The sequence below is a fragment of the Corvus kubaryi genome, unplaced genomic scaffold (assembly GCF_017639235.1).
Source record: "Corvus kubaryi isolate FWS band 111438036 unplaced genomic scaffold, C.kubaryi_AGA036_p1.0 37387, whole genome shotgun sequence".
NCBI lineage: Eukaryota > Metazoa > Chordata > Aves > Passeriformes > Corvidae > Corvus > Corvus kubaryi.
The window spans coordinates 3,582,275-3,601,488 of NW_024581129.1; the positions used below are offsets into that span (position 1 = coordinate 3,582,275).

At 43.3% G+C, this 19,214-nt stretch overlaps 2 protein-coding genes across 11 annotated transcripts in view; both read left to right on the plus strand.

Moving 5' to 3' along the window:
* Positions 1–5,960, plus strand: part of SUN1 (Sad1 and UNC84 domain containing 1) — a 33,999-nt gene extending 28,039 nt beyond the window's left edge. For all 9 annotated transcript variants that reach the window (XM_042037146.1, XM_042037154.1, XM_042037147.1 and 6 more), the window contains 7 exons: positions 206–341; positions 832–1,086; positions 1,606–1,690; positions 2,065–2,180; positions 2,675–2,842; positions 3,666–3,758; positions 4,188–5,960. In XM_042037146.1, coding sequence (XP_041893080.1) covers positions 206–341; positions 832–1,086; positions 1,606–1,690; positions 2,065–2,180; positions 2,675–2,842; positions 3,666–3,758; positions 4,188–4,301 — 967 coding nt within the window. In that variant the 3' untranslated portion in view covers positions 4,302–5,960. The remainder of the gene's footprint in view (positions 1–205; positions 342–831; positions 1,087–1,605; positions 1,691–2,064; positions 2,181–2,674; positions 2,843–3,665; positions 3,759–4,187) is intronic.
* A 547-nt stretch (positions 5,961–6,507) lies between these two features.
* GET4 (guided entry of tail-anchored proteins factor 4) lies at positions 6,508–18,588 on the plus strand. 2 transcript variants are annotated; one of them, XM_042037157.1, is made up of 9 exons: positions 6,508–6,728; positions 11,011–11,089; positions 11,504–11,585; positions 11,894–12,043; positions 13,674–13,812; positions 15,626–15,766; positions 15,851–15,926; positions 16,106–16,178; positions 17,242–18,588. In XM_042037157.1, exons 1-9 carry the CDS (start codon positions 6,571–6,573, stop codon positions 17,328–17,330), a joined length of 987 nt encoding a protein of 328 aa, XP_041893091.1. In that variant the 5' UTR covers positions 6,508–6,570; the 3' UTR covers positions 17,331–18,588. The 2 variants fall into 2 exon arrangements, with proteins under 2 accessions (XP_041893091.1, XP_041893092.1); XM_042037158.1 differs by lacking the exon at positions 15,626–15,766 and having other exon boundaries at positions 6,511–6,728.
* Positions 18,589–19,214: the final 626 nt, after the last annotated feature.

Sequence of the window (19,214 nt, forward strand, 5' to 3'; positions counted from 1 at the left end):
CTTCAGAATACTTTGCTTTGAATACATTAATTCTAAGGATGCCTTAAGTAACATCTTCAAAGAGCTGCAGATTCTGTGTGTATTGTGGTGAACAGTTGAGGTAGGAAAGCACTTTCTATTAGACAAGTATATTCTCACACCTTTGGAATTTGATGGAATGATTCCAACTGCTCTTTCCTAATGATTGACTCCTTGTTTTTGTCAGAGATGATGATCAATATAGTCTACTTGTGTCCAAAATTAAAAAGCTAGAACTAGAGCTGTCTTATATGAAATCGGAGCTGTTATCTGGGCAAAGTGTGAAGACGAGTTGTGAGAAAATGGATGTCATTCATGAAAAAGTAAGTTCTGCAACTTCTCTAACTGTCCCAGTAAAATTTGGTATTACTTGGTTTTGTTCACTAACTTTCTTGAAATGCACTGCAATCAGTAACATGGGGATAGTATTAATCTTACAGAATGACAGTGTTCTGTGTAGGGTTACTGTGAATTTTTTTGTTAGTGCATAACACTTGAATACACAGGAGTTCATGGCTTGTTTTCTACAATGGCAGGGGTTTGCTTGTAAGTCATGATGTAGTAGCAGTTCTCTGTACAGTTCTTTGCTGTTGATATATTTTGTTAACCCATGCAAATATGGAAAAGAAACTTACATAAAAGTGAGTTAGGTTTGTTATCTGAGAGTTGCTGTTAAAAGAATTTTAAGTTCCTTTGAAGCCTTTTAAAAGGTCTGACTGGAATGTAGCCAACAAAATAATACAGGATTATCAACTATGACTTAAATAATATTTGTAAAAACTAATAATTGTAATTGTTAATGGCTTCTACTAGGTAGATGCCCAGGTCAAAGAATCTGTCAAGCTAATGCTTTTTGGTGATCATCAAGAAGACTTTCCTGAATCACTTCTCCAGTGGCTTACCTCCAATTTTGTGAGCAAAAGTGATCTACAGACTTTGCTGCGGGATCTTGAGTTGCAGATCCTCAAGAATATTACTCTCCATATGTCTGTAACAAACCAAAAAGTAACATCTGAAGTAGTCACAAACGCTGTGACCAATGCAGGGATTTCTGGAATCACAGAAGCGGTGAGTGAGTTTTAAGGTCTCAAAAGTTCAACTGAAACAGGAAAGAGTTATTTCATGGGCATTTTGTGGAGCCTAACTGTCAACATAAATGTTAATGGTTTTAGGAGATGTCAGGAACATCAGCTGAAATGAGGAGGGCTGCAGAAAATGCTTTACTGAGTGTATTCTTACAGCATTGATTGTTGCCTGTTGTGAATATTTGCATTTTTTCAGAGTGTGTTATCTTGAAAATTGAAGAATTCCCAAGAAACAAGTATACCAAAGAAATGCAGCTCAGGGTCTTGGGAAGAACTTAAAGAAAGCAGCAGTCAAGATGCAGTATGAATTTGTATTCTAAGAGAGACAACTGTGCGTTAAAAGTGGCCTCTGTCTTAAAAGAGGCTTTCAAAGACTTTTGATGAAGTGCAGCGTCTCAAAAAGATGCTTATAACTTCACAGATATATAGATATAAATTATTTTATCACTTGATCTTACTAAAACATTTCTCCTTCCATTGTCTTGTATGTGTACACCTATAGCAAGCACAGATTATTGTAAATAATGCACTGAAACTCTACTCTCAAGACAAGACTGGGATGGTGGATTTCGCCTTGGAATCTGGAGGTAAGTAGTGGAGGGAACACCATTTTTACTATCCATGCTTTTAGTAGTATTTACTAGAAATCTTAAAATTAAAAGAGTGTTTTCCTGTGTTGCCTGATCATCAGATGAGTGCAATCTGTGATGGTGTTTACAGGGCTGTGCATCAGCCTAGGTGTGCATGGACAGGGATAGAATAGTTCTCAACATGTCTACAACTGGGTAAGAAAGAAATGAAAAACCTTTAACCTGTTCTTAAAATAACACTGTACGTGATAGAAGCATTGTACCCCAGAAAATTATTAGGTCTTAACAATATCTGCTTTATATAAATCTCTGCCTTAATTACTCCTTCTTGAAGACTTTTATTTCTGCTAACCTGATCTATCTTTTTTGAGGTGGCAGCATACTGAGTACTCGCTGTTCTGAAACCTATGAGACCAAGACAGCATTAATTAGCCTCTTTGGAATTCCTCTGTGGTACTTCTCTCAGTCTCCCAGAGTGGTGATTCAGGTAATTAAAGGCCAAGTAAACAAATGCAGCAATGTTATTTTGTGTTAGTGGTTTGTATGGCTCTTGGGGTGCTGGTTGTATCTCTGTAGTATATTGGGGGTAGAGGTACTCTGAACTATGTTCCCAAGAGTGGGATTCTCCTGGTAGTCCCTGGACACAGCTCTACTCTAGCAAAATTAAGACTCACAGGAAGCTTGGGTGGTGCACTGGACTTGTGCAAAGTGTGAGGGCTGGGAGGGTTCTTGTTGAGAAGTAATCTCTAAGGTAGGTCTTCAAAACACCACAGGTGGCTCAGGTGGATGTGGTGTCTTTGTGAAGAGTTCCACCAAGGAGATTATTCCTGTCCCTTACTAAGACTGTCCCTAAGAATTCAGAATTCATTACAACTCTTTATTACTCTTTACTTTTATTTTTTAAAAAATTATGAAACGCACTTGTAGCATTGTTTTTGTTGTTGTTTCCCACCTTGTTCTCTTCACCTTCCTTCTGTACAGCCGGACATGTATCCAGGAAACTGCTGGGCTTTCAAAGGATCACAGGGCTATCTTGTGGTGAGACTTTCCATGAAGATCTATCCAACTGCCTTTACATTGGAACACATACCAAAAACTCTTTCACCATCAGGAAATATCACCAGTGCTCCTAGGAATTTTTCAGTATATGTAAGTCTGTCTCTGAATTTAAGTTGACGTTTGTACGTAGAATATTTGTGTTACTTACCTTGGAAAATAGTAACTTGAGGGAGGATAGCTAAGAAGATGATAAACTGTTTCACTCATTGGTCTTAAAATGAGGTGGTCTTTAGGAGCTTTGAGAGTAGGAATAAGAAGTGTTGCAACTAATTTTGGGTGAGTTATTTCTTTACTCTTGCCTTAGAGAGTAGTAAACACTTTTGGAGGGAGATAATGTTTTTTTAGTTGGTCTAGTTCTTTCGTACACTTTGTTTCATTTTCCCTCCTGTTCTTTCTCTCTACACTCACTACCCCTCCCATTTTGTCTCTGCACCTTATCTGTTATGTGCCTTAAATAATTTTTTAAATTTGTTTTACCCAGCACCACAGTTGTGTAGGCAGGATTTTGGAACAGAGGAGACCACAGGCTACATCAGAGTGTAGTTAACGATGGCAGAGAACTTTTTGTCAGGCTTTTCTAAATGCTTAAACAGTCACCTGCAAACATCTGAATCTTGGCATGAACCTTGATGTTCTCTCATTGCTTGTCCTGAGCAGTATTGTATACTGCAGTAGGGGTTTAGCCATGGAAATTAAGAGGTTTGACCAAGAAAACACGTAAACAGCACAACTATTTACAGTGCTGGAAGCTGGAGTACAAGCTGTGCTTGGACTTTAAATTACATGGGAAACATTCTGATCCTGGCTTTACAGACCTCCAAGTGCTGTCTCTTGATATCTGCTATGTAGACATGCTTCTAGGTTGGGTTTGATTGGAAATATGATGGAAGCAAAAATCTTCATCTTGTTACAGGGTCTGGATGATGAATATCAAGAAGAAGGCAAGCTTCTAGGAGAGTATGTCTATGATCAAGAAGGAGAACCACTGCAGATGTTTCCAGTGATGGTAAGTCTGGATTGTAAGATTTAAAGTGTCAGAAGAAAATTACTTTTATTTTCTACACTTGCATGCAATGAGCAGCAAAGGGCAAAGGCCTTGTTCTCATTTGGGCGCTGTAGAACCTGGGGTAGAAGGTATCTACCTCTGCCTCAGCATCTACGGCCCAAATAGATGAGAGGGGAGGAAGGCTTGTTGCCCTCTGGCCACAAATGGTCAGAAGTTGCTAAACATGGGAAGAGTCTGTTCCATGCTGCTTCAGACTCACAAATAATTGTAAGGCAAGGAAGGTTCTGTTCAAAGGAACAGAAAAGTCCCAAGGCGTAACTTAGTTATTAATGACTGTTGGTACTTGCAGGAACCTAAGAAAGCTTCAGTTGCGGCTGTTTATACCAGAACCCTGACACTGGTTTGTGTGTTTGCTTTTTCCTTCTCCAGGAGAAAAATGAAGATGCATTCCAAATAGTGGAGCTGAGGATTTTCTCTAACTGGGGCCATGCAGAGTACACCTGCCTTTATCGGTTCAGAGTGCACGGGAAACCTGCCGAGTAATCCACACTACAGCTGGGGGTGGCTGCTTTGTACATTTTGTTCCTAATCTGTATATACTGGGAAGCCTACAACACTGGACTCTGTAAAGGACGAGGATGCAAGATACACACTGCAGAACTATTGATCCTCTGATAAAGGCAGAAGACTGTCAGCAGAAATGTATAAACCCTAATTTTTATTTGCTCTAAGGCTCAGCTTGTAATTGCCAGTTCGCTTCATATTTCTGTGTCCATGCTGAGAGAAATAATGCATGCAAACAGCTCTGGTTCATAAAGCCCAGTTGGCAAACAGGTAACACACATTTTATTACAAATGAATGTATAGGGTTTTTTTAAAGAATAAACCACACTTTCTGCAACTAGGAATCTGTTCTTTTTTAATCCAGGACTTGACTGCATACTTTTGCTAGCTTGGCACCATAAGCCAAAAACTGTGGTACATTTTGAACACCGACTGTGGCTAAAGGTGTCCTTCAGTTGACAGTTGGTTTTGACCTTTTTGGTGGATCCAAAAGGGCTTCTTTGCTACATGTTGAATATAATAACTACTACTGTCAGGGAAAGCTAACACAACCAAAACCAGTTTAAACACCAGCGACTGAGAATGCTTTACTGTAATTTGTGGCCGTGAATTGCTCTAAAAGTCAGGGATAACTTTAAGTAACTGAAGTTATTTTAAGGGTTTTTACCATGGCAACTCGGCCAGTTTGTTCTTTTTTTAGTGTCAATTCCAAATCGACCTTGATGTACTGACTGGCTCAGAGCTGATTGCTCAGTAACCTGCTAAATTGCTCAGTAAACACTGCTATACAGCAGTTGAACTACCTTGGTTTGTCAAAAGTGATCTCTTTGGGACAAGATTTCCTTAGACTGGTTGATTGTTATACTCCATAAATGTTGTACAGTGAGAATTCAGTGTGTGCAAAACAAGCCTGAAGTAATTCTTGCTGCGTCACATTTACAAGAGGGGTTTGAGCTCAGCGCTGCTGTGTGCAAACACAGGCATTCCTCATCCTCCCCACAAGCCTTAGTCGGGTACCAGATGAGTAGAGTTGCTCTTGGAAACAACATTTCCACGTAGAACAAGAAGAAACTGCTTATTGCTCCCTTTAGCCTTGCTGCTTTGAAGATCCTTTTTGGAAAAGATTCCTGAAATTTACTTGTATGCAGAATTTTTATCTTGCTGTTCTAGTGCATTTTGTAGTTCCACAGAACTGTTACCACATGGACCTGCTGACTGGTTTTCTGAATTGAGTTATGTATGTTGCACAACAGTCCTCGAATGTTCAAAATACAAAAGTCTCCATGTGAAGAACTGTTTTTCACTCGACCTGGAGACAGAACCTATGGCCTACGCAGAGGAGTAGATGACACATGTACAGGTGTTTTCATATTATAGGTTACCTATTTAAAATTAGAATTATCCTGTATAAATTGAAATTAGGTAGCTGGGGGGGAATATTTTGAATAACACTAACTTATTTTTTAAAAAGCAAGATAGGACTTTGTGCAATGTATTTTTGTAAATGCTTTTCAAAATGTCTGTTATTCTTTGCTGCCTCCAAACTGACAAGATGCTATTGAGATGTTTAAATAAAGAGTTTTAATTTTTGAAAGTGCATGTAATACTTGAAGCAAGAAATAAAGCCTCTTTTCTGTATTTTTTTTTTTTATCAGCTGCTTAAATAAGTGAGGAAAGATTGTGATTTTAAAATTTCTCCGAGCTGGGGCAGGGGTGAGGAGATTTCACTCGGGCTTTTACAAGGGGCAGAGTTACAAAGCTTTAAGGAGTAGGGCCAGGAGCAGCGTGTGGTTGGTAGGTAAACATCACAGATGGAAATTTGGAAGAAAGGCACACCTGGGTCGCTGCGGGATGACTTTCAGCTGTGTGCAGGCTGGGGGGGGGGGTTGGTTTAATTCCTTTTCCCTTAGCCTTGCCTGTATCCCTGAGCCAGAGCAGTCCTGAGCCAGTCTTATTGCCTGCGCTCCATCAACCATTCCTTGATATATATATTTTATTATTATTCTGCAGTTTCCTGTGCTGTTGTGCGCTCCAGCTCCGGTCGTGTCCCGACTCCGCTTCCCGGGGTTCCTCTACCGCCGCTACCGCTCCCCCGCCCGCCGGGCCGCTCGGGGCGCCGCGCGCAGCCGCGGGCTTTGAGCCTCGCGGGCCGCCGTCCGAACGGGCGGAAGCCGGGCAGCGGGGCGCCCGGGCTGGGTGCGCATGCGCCAGCCCCCCCCCCCCGCCTCCCCTCCCGTCCTCCGCGCTGATGGCGGCGGCGATCATGGCGGCGGAGCAGGAAGCGGCGAAAGGCGGCGGCGGCAGGAACCGCGGCGGCGTGCAGCGCGTGGAGGGCAAGCTGCGCGCCAGCGTCGAGAAGGGCGACTACTACGAGGCGCACCAGATGTACCGGACGCTGTTCTTCAGGTAGGGCCGCGCCCGGGCCCGCCGCGCCGCCCCTCCCCCGCCCGGCCTTCCAGAGCCTTCCCACGCACTCTCCCCCGCTGCCGCCCGCCGCGCCCACGGCCGCTCCCCATTGGCCGCCGCCCCTGCCCATCTCCGCGCCCCGCTCTCTGATTGGCCCGCGAGGGGGCGGGGTGGGGCGGGTGCGCGGCGCCGGCCCAAGCGGGGCCCGGGCCGGGCCGGAGGAGCGGCGGCCCCAGGCTCGGTCCGGCCCGGCCGCGTCACCTCCTTCAGCTCCGCCGGCTCGGTCAGCGGCTCGGGGTGGCGCGGGGAGCCGCTGCTCGCCGGCCCTTGGAGGCCAACCCCGACCCTGGCCCGGTCCCTGCCCCGCCGGCCCGGGCACCGTCCGGTGACGGGCGGGGGGTGTTGCGTCACACTGCCCAGAGGTCACGGGCAGAGCGCAATTTCGGCCCCCCGTTTCCCAGCGTCTCTCGGTGGCCCCACGTTCCGGGGAGGCCGAGTGAGGCCCCCCCGCCCGGCGGGATGGGCTCGGGCTGTCCCCCCGGGTGTCCCCTGGCGCTCGGGTCGGGGCTCGCCCCGAGCCCCGGGGCCATCCTGGAGCTGAGCCCTGCGCAGCCGGTGCTTTGCCAGTTCAGTGTAAACGTCAGGTGGCTGCGTCGTGCCAGTCTCAGGGTTTGAAGGTTGATTTGATTGTTGCTGAGCCGGGACATGGGGCTACTTTGTTGCACGACGCGGTCACCCTGGTGCCGCGGTCAGAAAGGGGCAGCTCTCAGATCGCCTGGAGCGGAGGAGCTTTTTAGAATAAATTCCACTTGGTGTAGTATTTGTGTACGTGACAGTGACTAAGTAGAGCAGGCCTGAGCATTTATTCAGAAATGTTACTACTGCCTCTTTTGTTGTAAGAAAATAGTTTGTATTGCAAAGCATTTTTAGGCTTCATTTTTCGCATTTGCTGCGATTTGCAGGTGTCACCCTTTCTCTCATCAGCATTTAACATGTAGACTCTTGCTTGCAGGTGCACAGAATAAGGTGTTTATTCTGAGGGCTTCCTCTGTTGGTCTCAGCTTTGGTGACTTGTGGTTCTGCTGGGAGAGGACAGGATGGAAAATTGGCTTCACAGAATCAATTAGGTTGGGAAAGACCTCTGAGGTCATCAGGGTCAATCTTTGGCTTATCACCTGTCAACTGGACAGTGGCACTAAATGCCACTCTGGTTGTTTCTTGAACCCTTCTATGGAATGTGACTCCACCATCTGCCTGGGCAGCCAGGCCCAGTTCCAATGCCTGACCACCCCTTCTGTGAAGAAATTTCTCCTGAACCTCCCCTTAAAGCCTTTTCCTCTCATCCTGTCACTGGCTGCCTGGGAGAAGAGCATCTGGCTCCAACCTCCTTTCAGATGCTGTAGAGAGAAGGTTCCCCCCGAGCCTCCTTTTGTCCAAGCTGAGCCCCCCCAGCTCCCTCAGCTGCTCTTCATCAGACTCATGCTCTGGACCTTTCACCAGCTCCATTGCCTTTCTCTGGACGTGTTCCAGCCTCTCAGTGTCTTTCCTAAAGTGAGAGATCCAAAACTGGACACCACCCTCCCTGCCCTGTGTCTTGCGTCTGCTGTCCTCAGACCTCATCTGTGTTAGGATGAGAACAGGCCTGTGAGTAAGCACAGAGAAACAGCAGTCATGGAAGAAGTGGGGAAGAAAGTCCTTGGTGCATAATCCTACTTATGCTCCCAGTGCACGTCAGACAGCCTGCCCTGCCCTGCCCTGCCCTGCCCTGTGTACCAGCATCATCACATTCAATCAGTTTGTTCTTCCATAACCCCTCTGATGGGATCAGCGAGGCACCATCCAGGCCTTAAGACTTAAATTGTATTTGAGAATAAGTCTAAATTTAAGACAAAGCCTGGCCTATTTTGTAGTAGGGATTATGTGATGTGGTGTCTGCAGTGGTGTGAGAAGTCTTGGCTCAGGAGGTCACTTCTCCTTCAGTCTTCTGGATGTATTAACTCACATACTCAAACCTCCCTGAATTAATTTGGAATCAAAGATCCTGCCTTTTCCATTTTAAATGCAAGTGAAAGGATGTGTTCAGTTAAATGAAATGGTGACATTTACATGGCTGGGTAGTGTTGTCAATCCTCTGTAAAATGTGATAAAAATCAGCATTTTTTCAGAGATGCATTAATGTGGATTGGGATGACATGAGCTCTGGAATTGTGATTGGGATAGCAAGTGCTTACTCCTTTTAAACACACGGGCCTGTAAAACATTTGTCTTGTCTGTCAGAGGGTAAACTGGAAATCCTGACTCAGTTTCATGCGCTGAGATGTATTTTAGAACGGAGGAGGGGAAGAAGTGGAGGAGGAAAGATTACCATAAGCCTGCCTCCTGCAGATGTATTATCCCTTGGTGATCCACAGAGCAGGTGGAAAGCTGCTGTTCCTGCCTAACCCTGAGCTCCCCTGAACACACCTGAGCTGATGATGTTTGTTACTCCACAGGCTGGCTGGGCTGAATCTTCTCTCTTCATCATTTGGTAACTGAGTCACTCTTCAAAGTGTAACATCCTTGTTACATCCATACTTGTAGGTCATTTTTCTGGTATAAATATTGTGTTCCAGGATTTTTCTTGTTCTAAATGCCATCTAGAGCAATGTCATCAATTATTATTTTTATTAAACAACTTTTCGAATCAAAGTTCTTTGAAAAACCCCAGCTCTTTAAAATGTATTTTATTTTGTAAAATTGTTTTGAGCATCTTTTAGTATCTTTGTAATTATTCCCAGATTAGGAGCTTCCATATAGCATTGTGAATCTACTGGTAGTAGAATTTGTGGAAGGGGATCCACGCTGAGTCCAACTCCTAGAAGCAAACCTGGATGGGAGCCCAGCTATAAAACGTTGGAGCTGCGGATTCATTTGACTCACATTTACCATGGTGATTGCAAGTCCGAGTTGTTGAGGATTATTCCAAAACACCACTTCCATTATTTCCGTTCTGTTTTGGATAAAAGACCTTGGGGTTTCTCAGAGTAGATGAGCAGATGGGAGGAGTGTCTCCTCCTTTGTTTGCTGTCTGTGTGATGTTACCAGTAGGGCCTGTCCTGGAGCTGTCACATGTGACAGGAATCTGGGACACAGCACAAGAGGTTTGGGATGCACTGCTCCTTCTGGTTGTCCCTCTGGTTAGTGTGACCCCCATGGCCACGCTGTCCTGCTGTCCCACCACCCCCTGACTGCTCCACCCCCAAAACCACCGACCCCTCTGTTACCCCGTGGGCACTCTTGGGCTTTGGAACAGCCTGGGAGGCCTTGGGGCTTCCGGAGCAGAGGGGCTGCCCTGGCCCCAGGAACAGAAAGGGGTGACACGGGCACAGCCCAGCCAGGTGTGTCACAGAGGACAAACCAAACTCTGCAGGTGCTAAAGCAGCAGGGTAGGGCTGACACTTATCTCTGCTGATATGAGCAAATCAGCCACTGAGAACACAGACTTTTTGAGTAGCAGTTAAGAAAAATGGAATTTGGAAACTCTGCCACCCCTAAACTGCTTTTATGGGAAATGCTGTGTTTATAATCTAGAGCTGTGACTCTCCAAGAGCTGTAGTTACTGACAGTGATGATGTGCAGGAGGCTGCCATCACAGCTCTGTGCTAAGAGGTCCTGAGGTAACCACTGGCAGCAAATTCTTTCATGCCTTATTTCTTCATTAACTCTTAAGTGAGGAAGGTGGAAGGTGTGTTTTGAGGCATTATATTTTGTTTCTTTTGAGGTGTTGCATGGTGAATCTTGCTGGCTGTACTTAATCTTACTCTTGAACCCATGAGAGACGAGCTCCTTTTGTTAGCAGAGGACTAGGACAGGCTGATGTCCCCTGGCAGAGTTGTAGTGGTCAGAGAGACTTAGACCAGTGGAAAGGTCAGTGAGCTCTCCAGGAGGTATTCCAAAAATTGTTTCACTGGGATGGCTTTGGTAGAGACTCAGTGCGTTGGCGTCTTTTGCTCAGGTGAAGTCCTGGGTTCATTCCCTTTTCTTGTTCCAGCCCCAAACAGATTTGTAGCTCTCCATTTTCATTCCTATATTCTTCATTTTATTCCATCAGGTCTGGAGCAGAAAACAAATTGCAACTTGCAATTCAAGCTACATCATTATTAAAACTAACCCGATTTAAAAATAAATCCCGTGTTATTATTTTAAATTTTAGCAATCTTTTAATCCTTTAAGTAAAAGTAACTTTAAGCATACACAACTAACTTAGTGGTAATTTTTATCACGGCTTTGGTATTTTTTTCAGGTATATGTCACAAGGAAAACATGCAGAAGCAAGAGAACTAATGTATTCAGGGGCTTTACTGTTCTTCAGTCATAACCAGGTAAGTCACTGGTTTTCTGTGTGTGGTTTGGGGGGCAAGGGGTTGTTACTCCCAAGATCATGAGAGATGAATGGTGAGTTCTCAGTGGTAAATGTTTGGGGTAATTGCTTTGTAATCTTTTGGTTTATCTCTTTGTTGAGCCTTTCTCCACAAAGAAGGATTATGCCAAGCTGGAACATGCAGCAGGAGTGTTTGTGAGCATCCAGACAATGCCTGCGTTCTGCTTTCCTGGAGGCTTCTCTTTGATGCCATCAAATTACTATAATTTTTTTATCAGAAAGGCTGAGACTTGATACTGTGCCATAGCTGTAGATGTTGATAAAAGCATTAAACCTGCTGCTGCCAAAATTCTCGTTGATGTTTCTTTTTATGCCCTGATACATTCATCACTGCCAGTGTATGTCTGTTTTGTAGCAAAACAGTGCTGCTGATCTGTCCATGCTGGTTTTGGAGTCTTTGGAGAAGTCGGATGCAAAAGTAGCAGAAGACCTTTTAGGTGAGGTGACCTTTGCTCTTAGTTTAATGGCATTTAGTTGTGCTTTCCCTTCACAGTGACTTGTTAATAGTCTCGAAAGCTGCAATCCTTTTTTGGATGCATTCCCAACATAGCTAAGGGTTACCTTCCCCATAGGAATGGACTGGGGGAAACTTTGTTAGAGAATAATGGGTTCCTGATGACTTTGTGGACATGCTTGGAACTATCACAGCTGCCTGTCTTAAAGACAGATCTTAGATATGCATCAGAAGCAGCAGAGCATCTTATTTTTCTTAATGCTAAATATTTTTGAATCTTATTGCTTCTAGAAAACTTGGCTAAATTGTTTAGTTTAATGGATCCAAATTCTCCCGAAAGAGTGGCTTTCGTATCCAGAGCACTAAAATGGTCCAGTGGGGGATCAGGAAAACTTGGACATCCAAAATTACACCAGTTACTAGCTATTACCCTGTGGAAAGGTAAGAAAAATCAACTGGCATTTGTGTGTTTTCCTTTGAAAATGTTGAAAGCAAGATGTTATAAAAGATCTGCTCTGGGAATAATCTAAGGAAGCTGAGATGAAAATGATTGATCGAGTTCTGCTATTATCTGATTTTTGCATTAACGTCTTCTTAATGTTATTAACAGGGAAAGAAATGGGTCTGTAACTCTATATTAGTGCAAAATCCAAAACACAACTGCTGTAAGGCTCTCTAAAAGGCAGGTTGATCATTTAGACACTGAGGTAGTTCAGTTGTGTCATTAGAAGGAAAATTGCTGGGGAGCAAAGATGTTCTGTTGGCAAGTTTTTTTGTTTTTAAATCCTGGATAAACATGACAAAGACTGAAATACATCACCTGGCATCCAAAACAGTCTTTGGACTGTAATTAAGTACTTTTTGAGAAGTTGGCCAACAGGATTATTCCAAAGTGAATGCTGTTGCCTTTGATTTATGAGCCATTTTATCACTTGGGATGGGATGTAAGAGAAACACAAAATGCTCCAAATAATTATTTTAATTGTGGATGGTAGCCAGTATTTACAGTTTTGTGTTCAAAACATAGCAAAGGTGATTGAGAACAGTTGAATACGTGCCATTTTTTCTGTGGTTTCTCCTGGATAACTGTGCAAGATGATTGTTTATTTTGCATTTTTCAGTAGCTGCCAAGTGATGACAGTGGTTTCATGTAACAACCCTGACCCAATGATGGTCAATGCTGCAGCCTCTCAGTGTGCCATAGGCAATTCCCCAGCTGCTCTCCTGGGATTTATGTTAGCCTGATGGCTGCTGCCAGCCAGAAAGGGAGGATTTTTCTTACAGCATTCAGGTTAGAGGCTGCTACAATTAAGATAAGAAACAGTTGCATTCTGAAAGTAAAAGTCCCCATTTTGTAGCTGCCTGCTCACTGTTCTCTTGAAGAGCAAAATGCCTACATTTTCTTAGTCTGTAGCTTTTTGAGTTTCATCACAAAAGGCTCAGATTTTTAAAACAAATCTCTTAAAAAAAGCTTTCAAATTCAAAAGATTAGCAGCTATCCAGTTTTGTCATTGCAGTGGTTTTGCACAATCCTTTGCTTCAGGTTCTGACAAATCACTGCCATTTCTTACACCATTTTTCCTGTATAACTGCTGTTCTGTTCAGCTTATGGAAATGATTTTAATTTTGATAGCAAGAGTGGGCTAAGCTAAAAATAGGACAGGAAAGAAGGACTCTGAAGGTGCTGTTTGACTTCTTGGTGCACATGGTCTAATATGGAATTTCTTTATTCCTGTCCTAAACACTGATGATAGCACATCAAGTGTCAGCATTCCCTTAGGTAAAATGATATGACCGAAGTTCAAGCCAGCAGTAGCTGTAGTTGAGTAAACTGTATTTAACAGTTGTTCAATAGCAGTTGTTCAAATGTATTTAGGATAAAATTTATTATTATCTCCCTTTATAAATTGTCTGTAACTTACAGACTTTTTACTAGCTGTCTTGTTTACATACAACACCTGTAACTCTTGTTCTTTTACTAGCTAATAAAGTACAAGCCTAATAAATTTCTTTTTCCATTCAGGTACAATGATCTGACTTCTTAAAAGCCTTTTCCTTTTTCTTTTTCTAGAGCAAAACTATAGTGAATCTCGGTATCACTTCTTGCACTCCACAGATGGTGAGGGCTGTGCAAATATGCTGGTGGAATACTCCTCGTCCCGCGGATACCGCAGTGAGGTGGACATGTTTGTAGCTCAGGCAGTACTACAGTAGGTGTTAAACTTCTCTTGAAGCATTTTGCTGAGATGACATTATGTGTGGGACCAATCTAATTTAACCACACAGCCTTTGCAAAAGAAACTGTGAAACTGGCCAGAACAACAACAGGAGAAAACCGTCTGAAAACCGATGTGTTAAATTCGTCAGACTGGGGAGAGAAAAAATAAAAATACTAAGGTCAAAACCTGAATTATGTTAATTGCCTGAAGAATGAATGTAATCTGTTTAACTCTGAAAGCACAATTCTTAGCTTTGTTAACACTGCTTTATGTCTAGTTAGGGCTTATCTATATGTTCTTACAGAGACTGGACTCAAGCAGGCCTTATATTAACCTTTAGCTGAGAACTTGCTCTCCCTCAGGTCCTAAGAGACAACTTGTCATGGTCAGCCTGGATAAGGAGCAGCTTGATGGCTCTTGCCTTGACAGAGTTGCTGCTGGCTCTCATTTTTGGCATTTATTTTGTAGGAGGTGGGAATGCAAGCTATTATGTGCTTTTGCAGAGCTCATGTAGAATGAAGGTTGACAAAGCCAATTTTACTGTGTTTAATCAGCTGATGGCTTTCTTCAGGCAGGGAAAGCAGCTCATGGAGGAGTCTGAGGAGGAGGTGGAGACAGGACTGTGTGGCAGGGAGTCAGGGAGAGAGTAGGTGTTGGGGGAGAGGGAGGAGGTGAGAGCAAGTTTCTCTTTTGGCAGCAGTGAGCTGTCATGTCAGATTTGTCCTGCTTTATAGCTGGTTGCTATAGATTGCTGTGATTTTGAGAAATTAGCAAATCCTTTATGGAAATCCAGTGTATGCAGGACTCAAACCATTCTGTGGGGAGAAATTCTGTGGAGAAGTTAAGAGATTATTTTTTCAGTGTTTATACAGCACTTCTACCGCATCCTTTACTGGCCTGCATGTCAAATACTGTGTTAAATCCTCTTATATAGCAGTTTATTCTCTAATGAAATTAATTGCAGTTCCTTGCTAGCAGGGAGGCAAAACAGCCCCAAGCCCTTGCACATGTGAGGGTGCAGAATTAGGGGCCAGCTGGCCATCAAAAATGAGATGGCTTGTGGCAGCCTTCCTAGTGCTTGCTGACAGCATTTGTCCCAGATAAAGCCTGTTAGGCCAATGGGACTTGCAGAGATTGCCAGTTAAATTAACTGAACCTGAACAAGGATTTGATCTGTTTGGGGGATCAATCTGTTGGGGACAAATGGCTTGGGAGCTCGAAGTACAGCTTTATTATGAGACTTTTAGGCATGTGTGTTAAGCTGTTAGTGGTCCTGATGCCACATTATGTTGAGGTGGAATAGAATGAGAGTCAACAAATACTGACAGATACATACTAAAGGGAGATGTGTTGGGGATGAATGGGTCTTTAATTCAGTTTTCACTGAATTTCAAGACTTGCTCAACATAGTAAACTCTGGACCAGTAGATGTAATATCACATTAATGTGAATTACAGGGTAGCCAGTCTTTCCACATTTCGATTAAATTGGTGCTCTCTTTCAGTAACCATCCTGTACAATCTGCTTAGATCCTGGTTAAACTCATTCTATTAATATTTAATGTCTGTTTTCCCTCCCAACCTGCCTGTTCCACAGTGTGTTCTAGTAGTGATTTTCCCCTTCCTCAGCTGATGGCCAAACCGTCCCCAAGATGTACATCTCTACCAGTTGTGTTTTGCCATCAGTTCAAGCCTGAAATGGCCTCTATGCACAAGTGAAGTAGATTTTGGCTTCCCTTTTTCTGTGGTGAAAGCATTTCTCTGCCCTTTGTTTTTAACTTGCCCCGTTCTCTTTCCTTTTTCAGATTTCTCTGCTTAAAAAATAAGACCAGCGCATCAGTTGTTTTTACGACATACACACAGAAACATCCTTCAATAGAGAAGGGTCCACCCTTTGTGCAACCACTGCTAAACTTCATCTGGTTTCTGTTGTTGGCAGTTGATGGGTACAGTCTGATTTCTGTCGTGTTGTTCTTGGTTTCCTTTTCAGTTTTTAACTGAGATTACATTTTTGGTTGTTTCCTTTCTAGAGGAAAACTAACAGTATTTACAGTATTGTGTGAACAGTATCAACCTTCGCTGAAAAGAGACCCCATGTATAATGAGGTGAGTCACTCAGAAACAGGATTTAACTCTGTGAATTAGTGAAATCATGGCTGATTGTCTCTAGCTTTGTGACTTGTAGATAGGAGCTGGTGCTTTACCTTGTGTAGGTGGTTTCTGCCCATAGTATTTCCACCTGTAAATGAAGTAATTGACTTTTTTTTGGTCTTGTATCCCTACAGTACCTAGATAGAATAGGACAGCTTTTCTTCGGAGTTCCACCCAAGCAGACCTCGTCCTACGGGGGATTGCTAGGTAAGCTCTGCTTGTAGGTACCTCCAGACTTTGTTCAGTGACCTGGATAAAACATCTGTGTTGGAAACAGATAATTTATTCTAAGGAATTTATAATTCTTTTCATAGCCTGTAGGAACAGCCCCTGCTGTAGAATACAAGATTAATGGGTTGCATGTGGAATTAGTGTGGAATTAGTTTGGTGGAGCTTGTGGACTTTTCATCACTGAGAAGGGGAGAAGCACTAAAAAGACTCTTATGGTTAAGTTTTGACATTATGGTACAGCTTCCTAATGTAAAGAAGCATCTCACTGGTGTTAAAGCTTAATTTCCTCAGAGTTCAGTGTGATTTTTCTTAAATTAAGTATGGGGCTTTGGTAGGAATATAATCAGTGCTGATACAACATGAATGTGCCCAAAGAGAAAGTTCTGAAATTAATACTGCCCTTCTACAAGGACTGAAAGGGAATAGAGAAATTCAGCCCTCATTTCCTGGCTCTTGAGCAAAATGTGAATAAAATTGAATGTTTTCCCTGAGAACTAAGCTGCTTTGTTTGTAAACTGACTTGAAGCTTTACCTACAGTCAGTTCACTGATATCCAAAGTTTGATGAAAAACATGGACATCATGTTTTTACCATCTGTAATTTGCTTTTCAGCAATTCAGGCACCTTTAAATTGATGCCTGTGAGTTTCAGACAATTTTTTTTACAGCGTGGTGCAGACTGTGGCTGCTTTTTGAGAGTTTCACTGCTGGAGGTGTGTTTTTCCTCTTTTGGTTAGGGCTTTTTCCCTCTGAGGGTGCAACTGTAGCACATAAATATGTGACTTTGGGTTTTTCCAGTGTATTCTTGGAGAAGGAACAGTATCAGTATTACAGCTAAGAGTGTACAGCTTCCCAAACCAATATTCTTAATGGAAACCAGTGTGGGATTACTGATGTCTTGCTGAGACTCTTTTACTTCAAAACTCTTGGGGTTTTTTTGTTACAGATATCTGTATCGTAGCAGGATGGAAGATCAGTTAAAAGGTCTTGAGATGAGAATGTAAAATTAATGATTTTGACTGTCCTGTATTTTATTGTAGGTAATCTTTTAAACAGTCTGATGGGAACTGGGGAAGATGATGACACAGAAGATGGTCAGGAAGACAGCAGTCCTATCGAGCTCGACTGAATGTTGTTGTCATTGGGTGCCGTGTAAATCTGATGGTTCGATGACTCCAAAGACACTTTTGGAATTTGAATCCTGCAGTTGTTTCTTGGCTCCTAAAAGGGCTCCTCTGGTCTTTTAGAAATGGTTGCTGAAATGTTTATACTGTCGGTCTATATTATTTATGTAAAAAAAAAAAAGAAAGAAACCAACAAAAAGTAGCCGAACGAACCAATGGGAGCGGTTGTTAGTGGGGTTCCGATCCAGCGGCTGGGGACTGGTTAAACATAGCCTGTGGTTTCTGATGCAGTATTCCCTTTTGCACAGTCATTCAATAAAGCATAACCATGGGGCTTGTCCTTCACGGCCTACCCAATACCGTCTCTGTTCTGAGAAAGCCTCCTTGCCCTCTGCCCTCTTCCAAGGAAGATCTCCAAAGGCAGGGGGAGCAATTGAATAATTGATTTGCGAGGCTGGTGCCAAAAGTACTGCGAGACGAGCCAAGCAGCATAATTTGAGATGCACATCCAAGAGACATTGATACAAGAACTTGCTTCCACTGCCACGTGTAACGTGCACACCCTTCATACTGCCTGCCCCTCTCCCCAAGGCCAGGCTCTGGCTGCGCCCACACGTGTGTTTAGCCGATACTTCCTGAAAAGCACAAGGTTGAATTGCTCTTGAGTAAAAGCCCATCAGTGGAACGCAGGTAATTGGCTTCCAAGTGGATCTCTCTTGCCTAGGTATAAAAATTTGGCATCTAAAATACCTCCTGTGGCTCGTGGCTCTACTCCTTTGGAAGAGATCTTGCCAGTGTAAGTTCCCAGCTGTACGTGCAGGCGGCGGCGTTGCTGTGAGTGGAGCGGTTTGCCGTGGGCAGGGTATGTGTTTGAACTGGGCTGCATGGCAAGAAAAGGGATACTGCAGAGCTCCTGGTTCTTTATGATATATTTATTTTTCTTGGGTGATTGATTCATTTAACACTTTCTGTTAAGAAAAGAATAAATCAATAAATAATGGAGTAACTTCACCCCCAGCAGTAGGCATAGCCATTCTCCATCTCCTCTGTAATGCAGCACAGTCTGGTACAGGGAACAGCTGAAAGGGTGGGGAAACGCTTTATTTTTTCACGATGAAAATAAAAAGGCTTAGATTAATAAACAGCAATCATGCATGGGGGAGGGATTAATACAAATTTATTGACTGTATGAAAAAAAAAAAGGCATTGACAGGAAGACTTTGTGTTAATTGTGAAGTCTCAAATAAACACTTTATACCAGGATGTGCGATACTGCTGCTTTCTAAGAATTTCCCAAGCAGAGCTTTACTTTCCTTGCTATTTTTTTCACTCTGCATTTGACTGTGGGTCATTCAGCCCTCAGTGCTGCAGCTTCACCTCTGTGCACTAAAGGCAGAATTGTAGTGGAATATTGGAATGGCTGGAGCAGATGGGGATTGCTTTGCTGGGCAGCAAGTTAAGAGCTCCCTACCCAAGATGGTGCTGTAGACATTTAATAAATGATCTGGGACAGCAGCAGAGGTTTAGAACCACATCATTTCAGTGCCTTTGGCTGCCAGGAAGGTGCCTCTCAGGCAGTGTAACGTGTCCACAGGTGTCCAGCACATCCCCCCCTGTGTCCTGTATGTATGACCCAGTGTGAGGTTGTTGGCTTCAGCTGTCTGCAGCCTCCAGCAGCCCCCAGTGTGAGCCCTGCATTTGTCCTGATCCCAAAACCCCAGCCCTGACAGGAGGGCAGTGCTCCAGTGCTGTGGACATACAAAATGTATATTCAAAATGTATATTCAATAATTACAGCAGTATATGTGTGTGTGTGTGTATAAAATATTTACCCAGGAATTTAAAATACATGTATATGCACACCATATAAACAGCCTTTTGTATAGCTC

What these genes read in the sequence shown, in the direction of transcription:
- GET4 (XM_042037157.1), top strand. Translation starts at nt 6,571, where the DNA reads ATGGCGGCGGCGATCATGGCGGCGGAGCAGGAAGCGGCGAAAGGCGGC. An exon ending in TGTTCTTCAGTCATAACCAG is followed by an intron (nt 11,090 to 11,503) that starts GTAAGTCACTGG and finishes TCTGTTTTGTAG; the next exon opens with CAAAACAGTGCTGCTGATCT. An exon ending in GTAGCTCAGGCAGTACTACA is followed by an intron (nt 13,813 to 15,625) that starts GTAGGTGTTAAA and finishes TTCCTTTTTCAG; the next exon opens with ATTTCTCTGCTTAAAAAATA.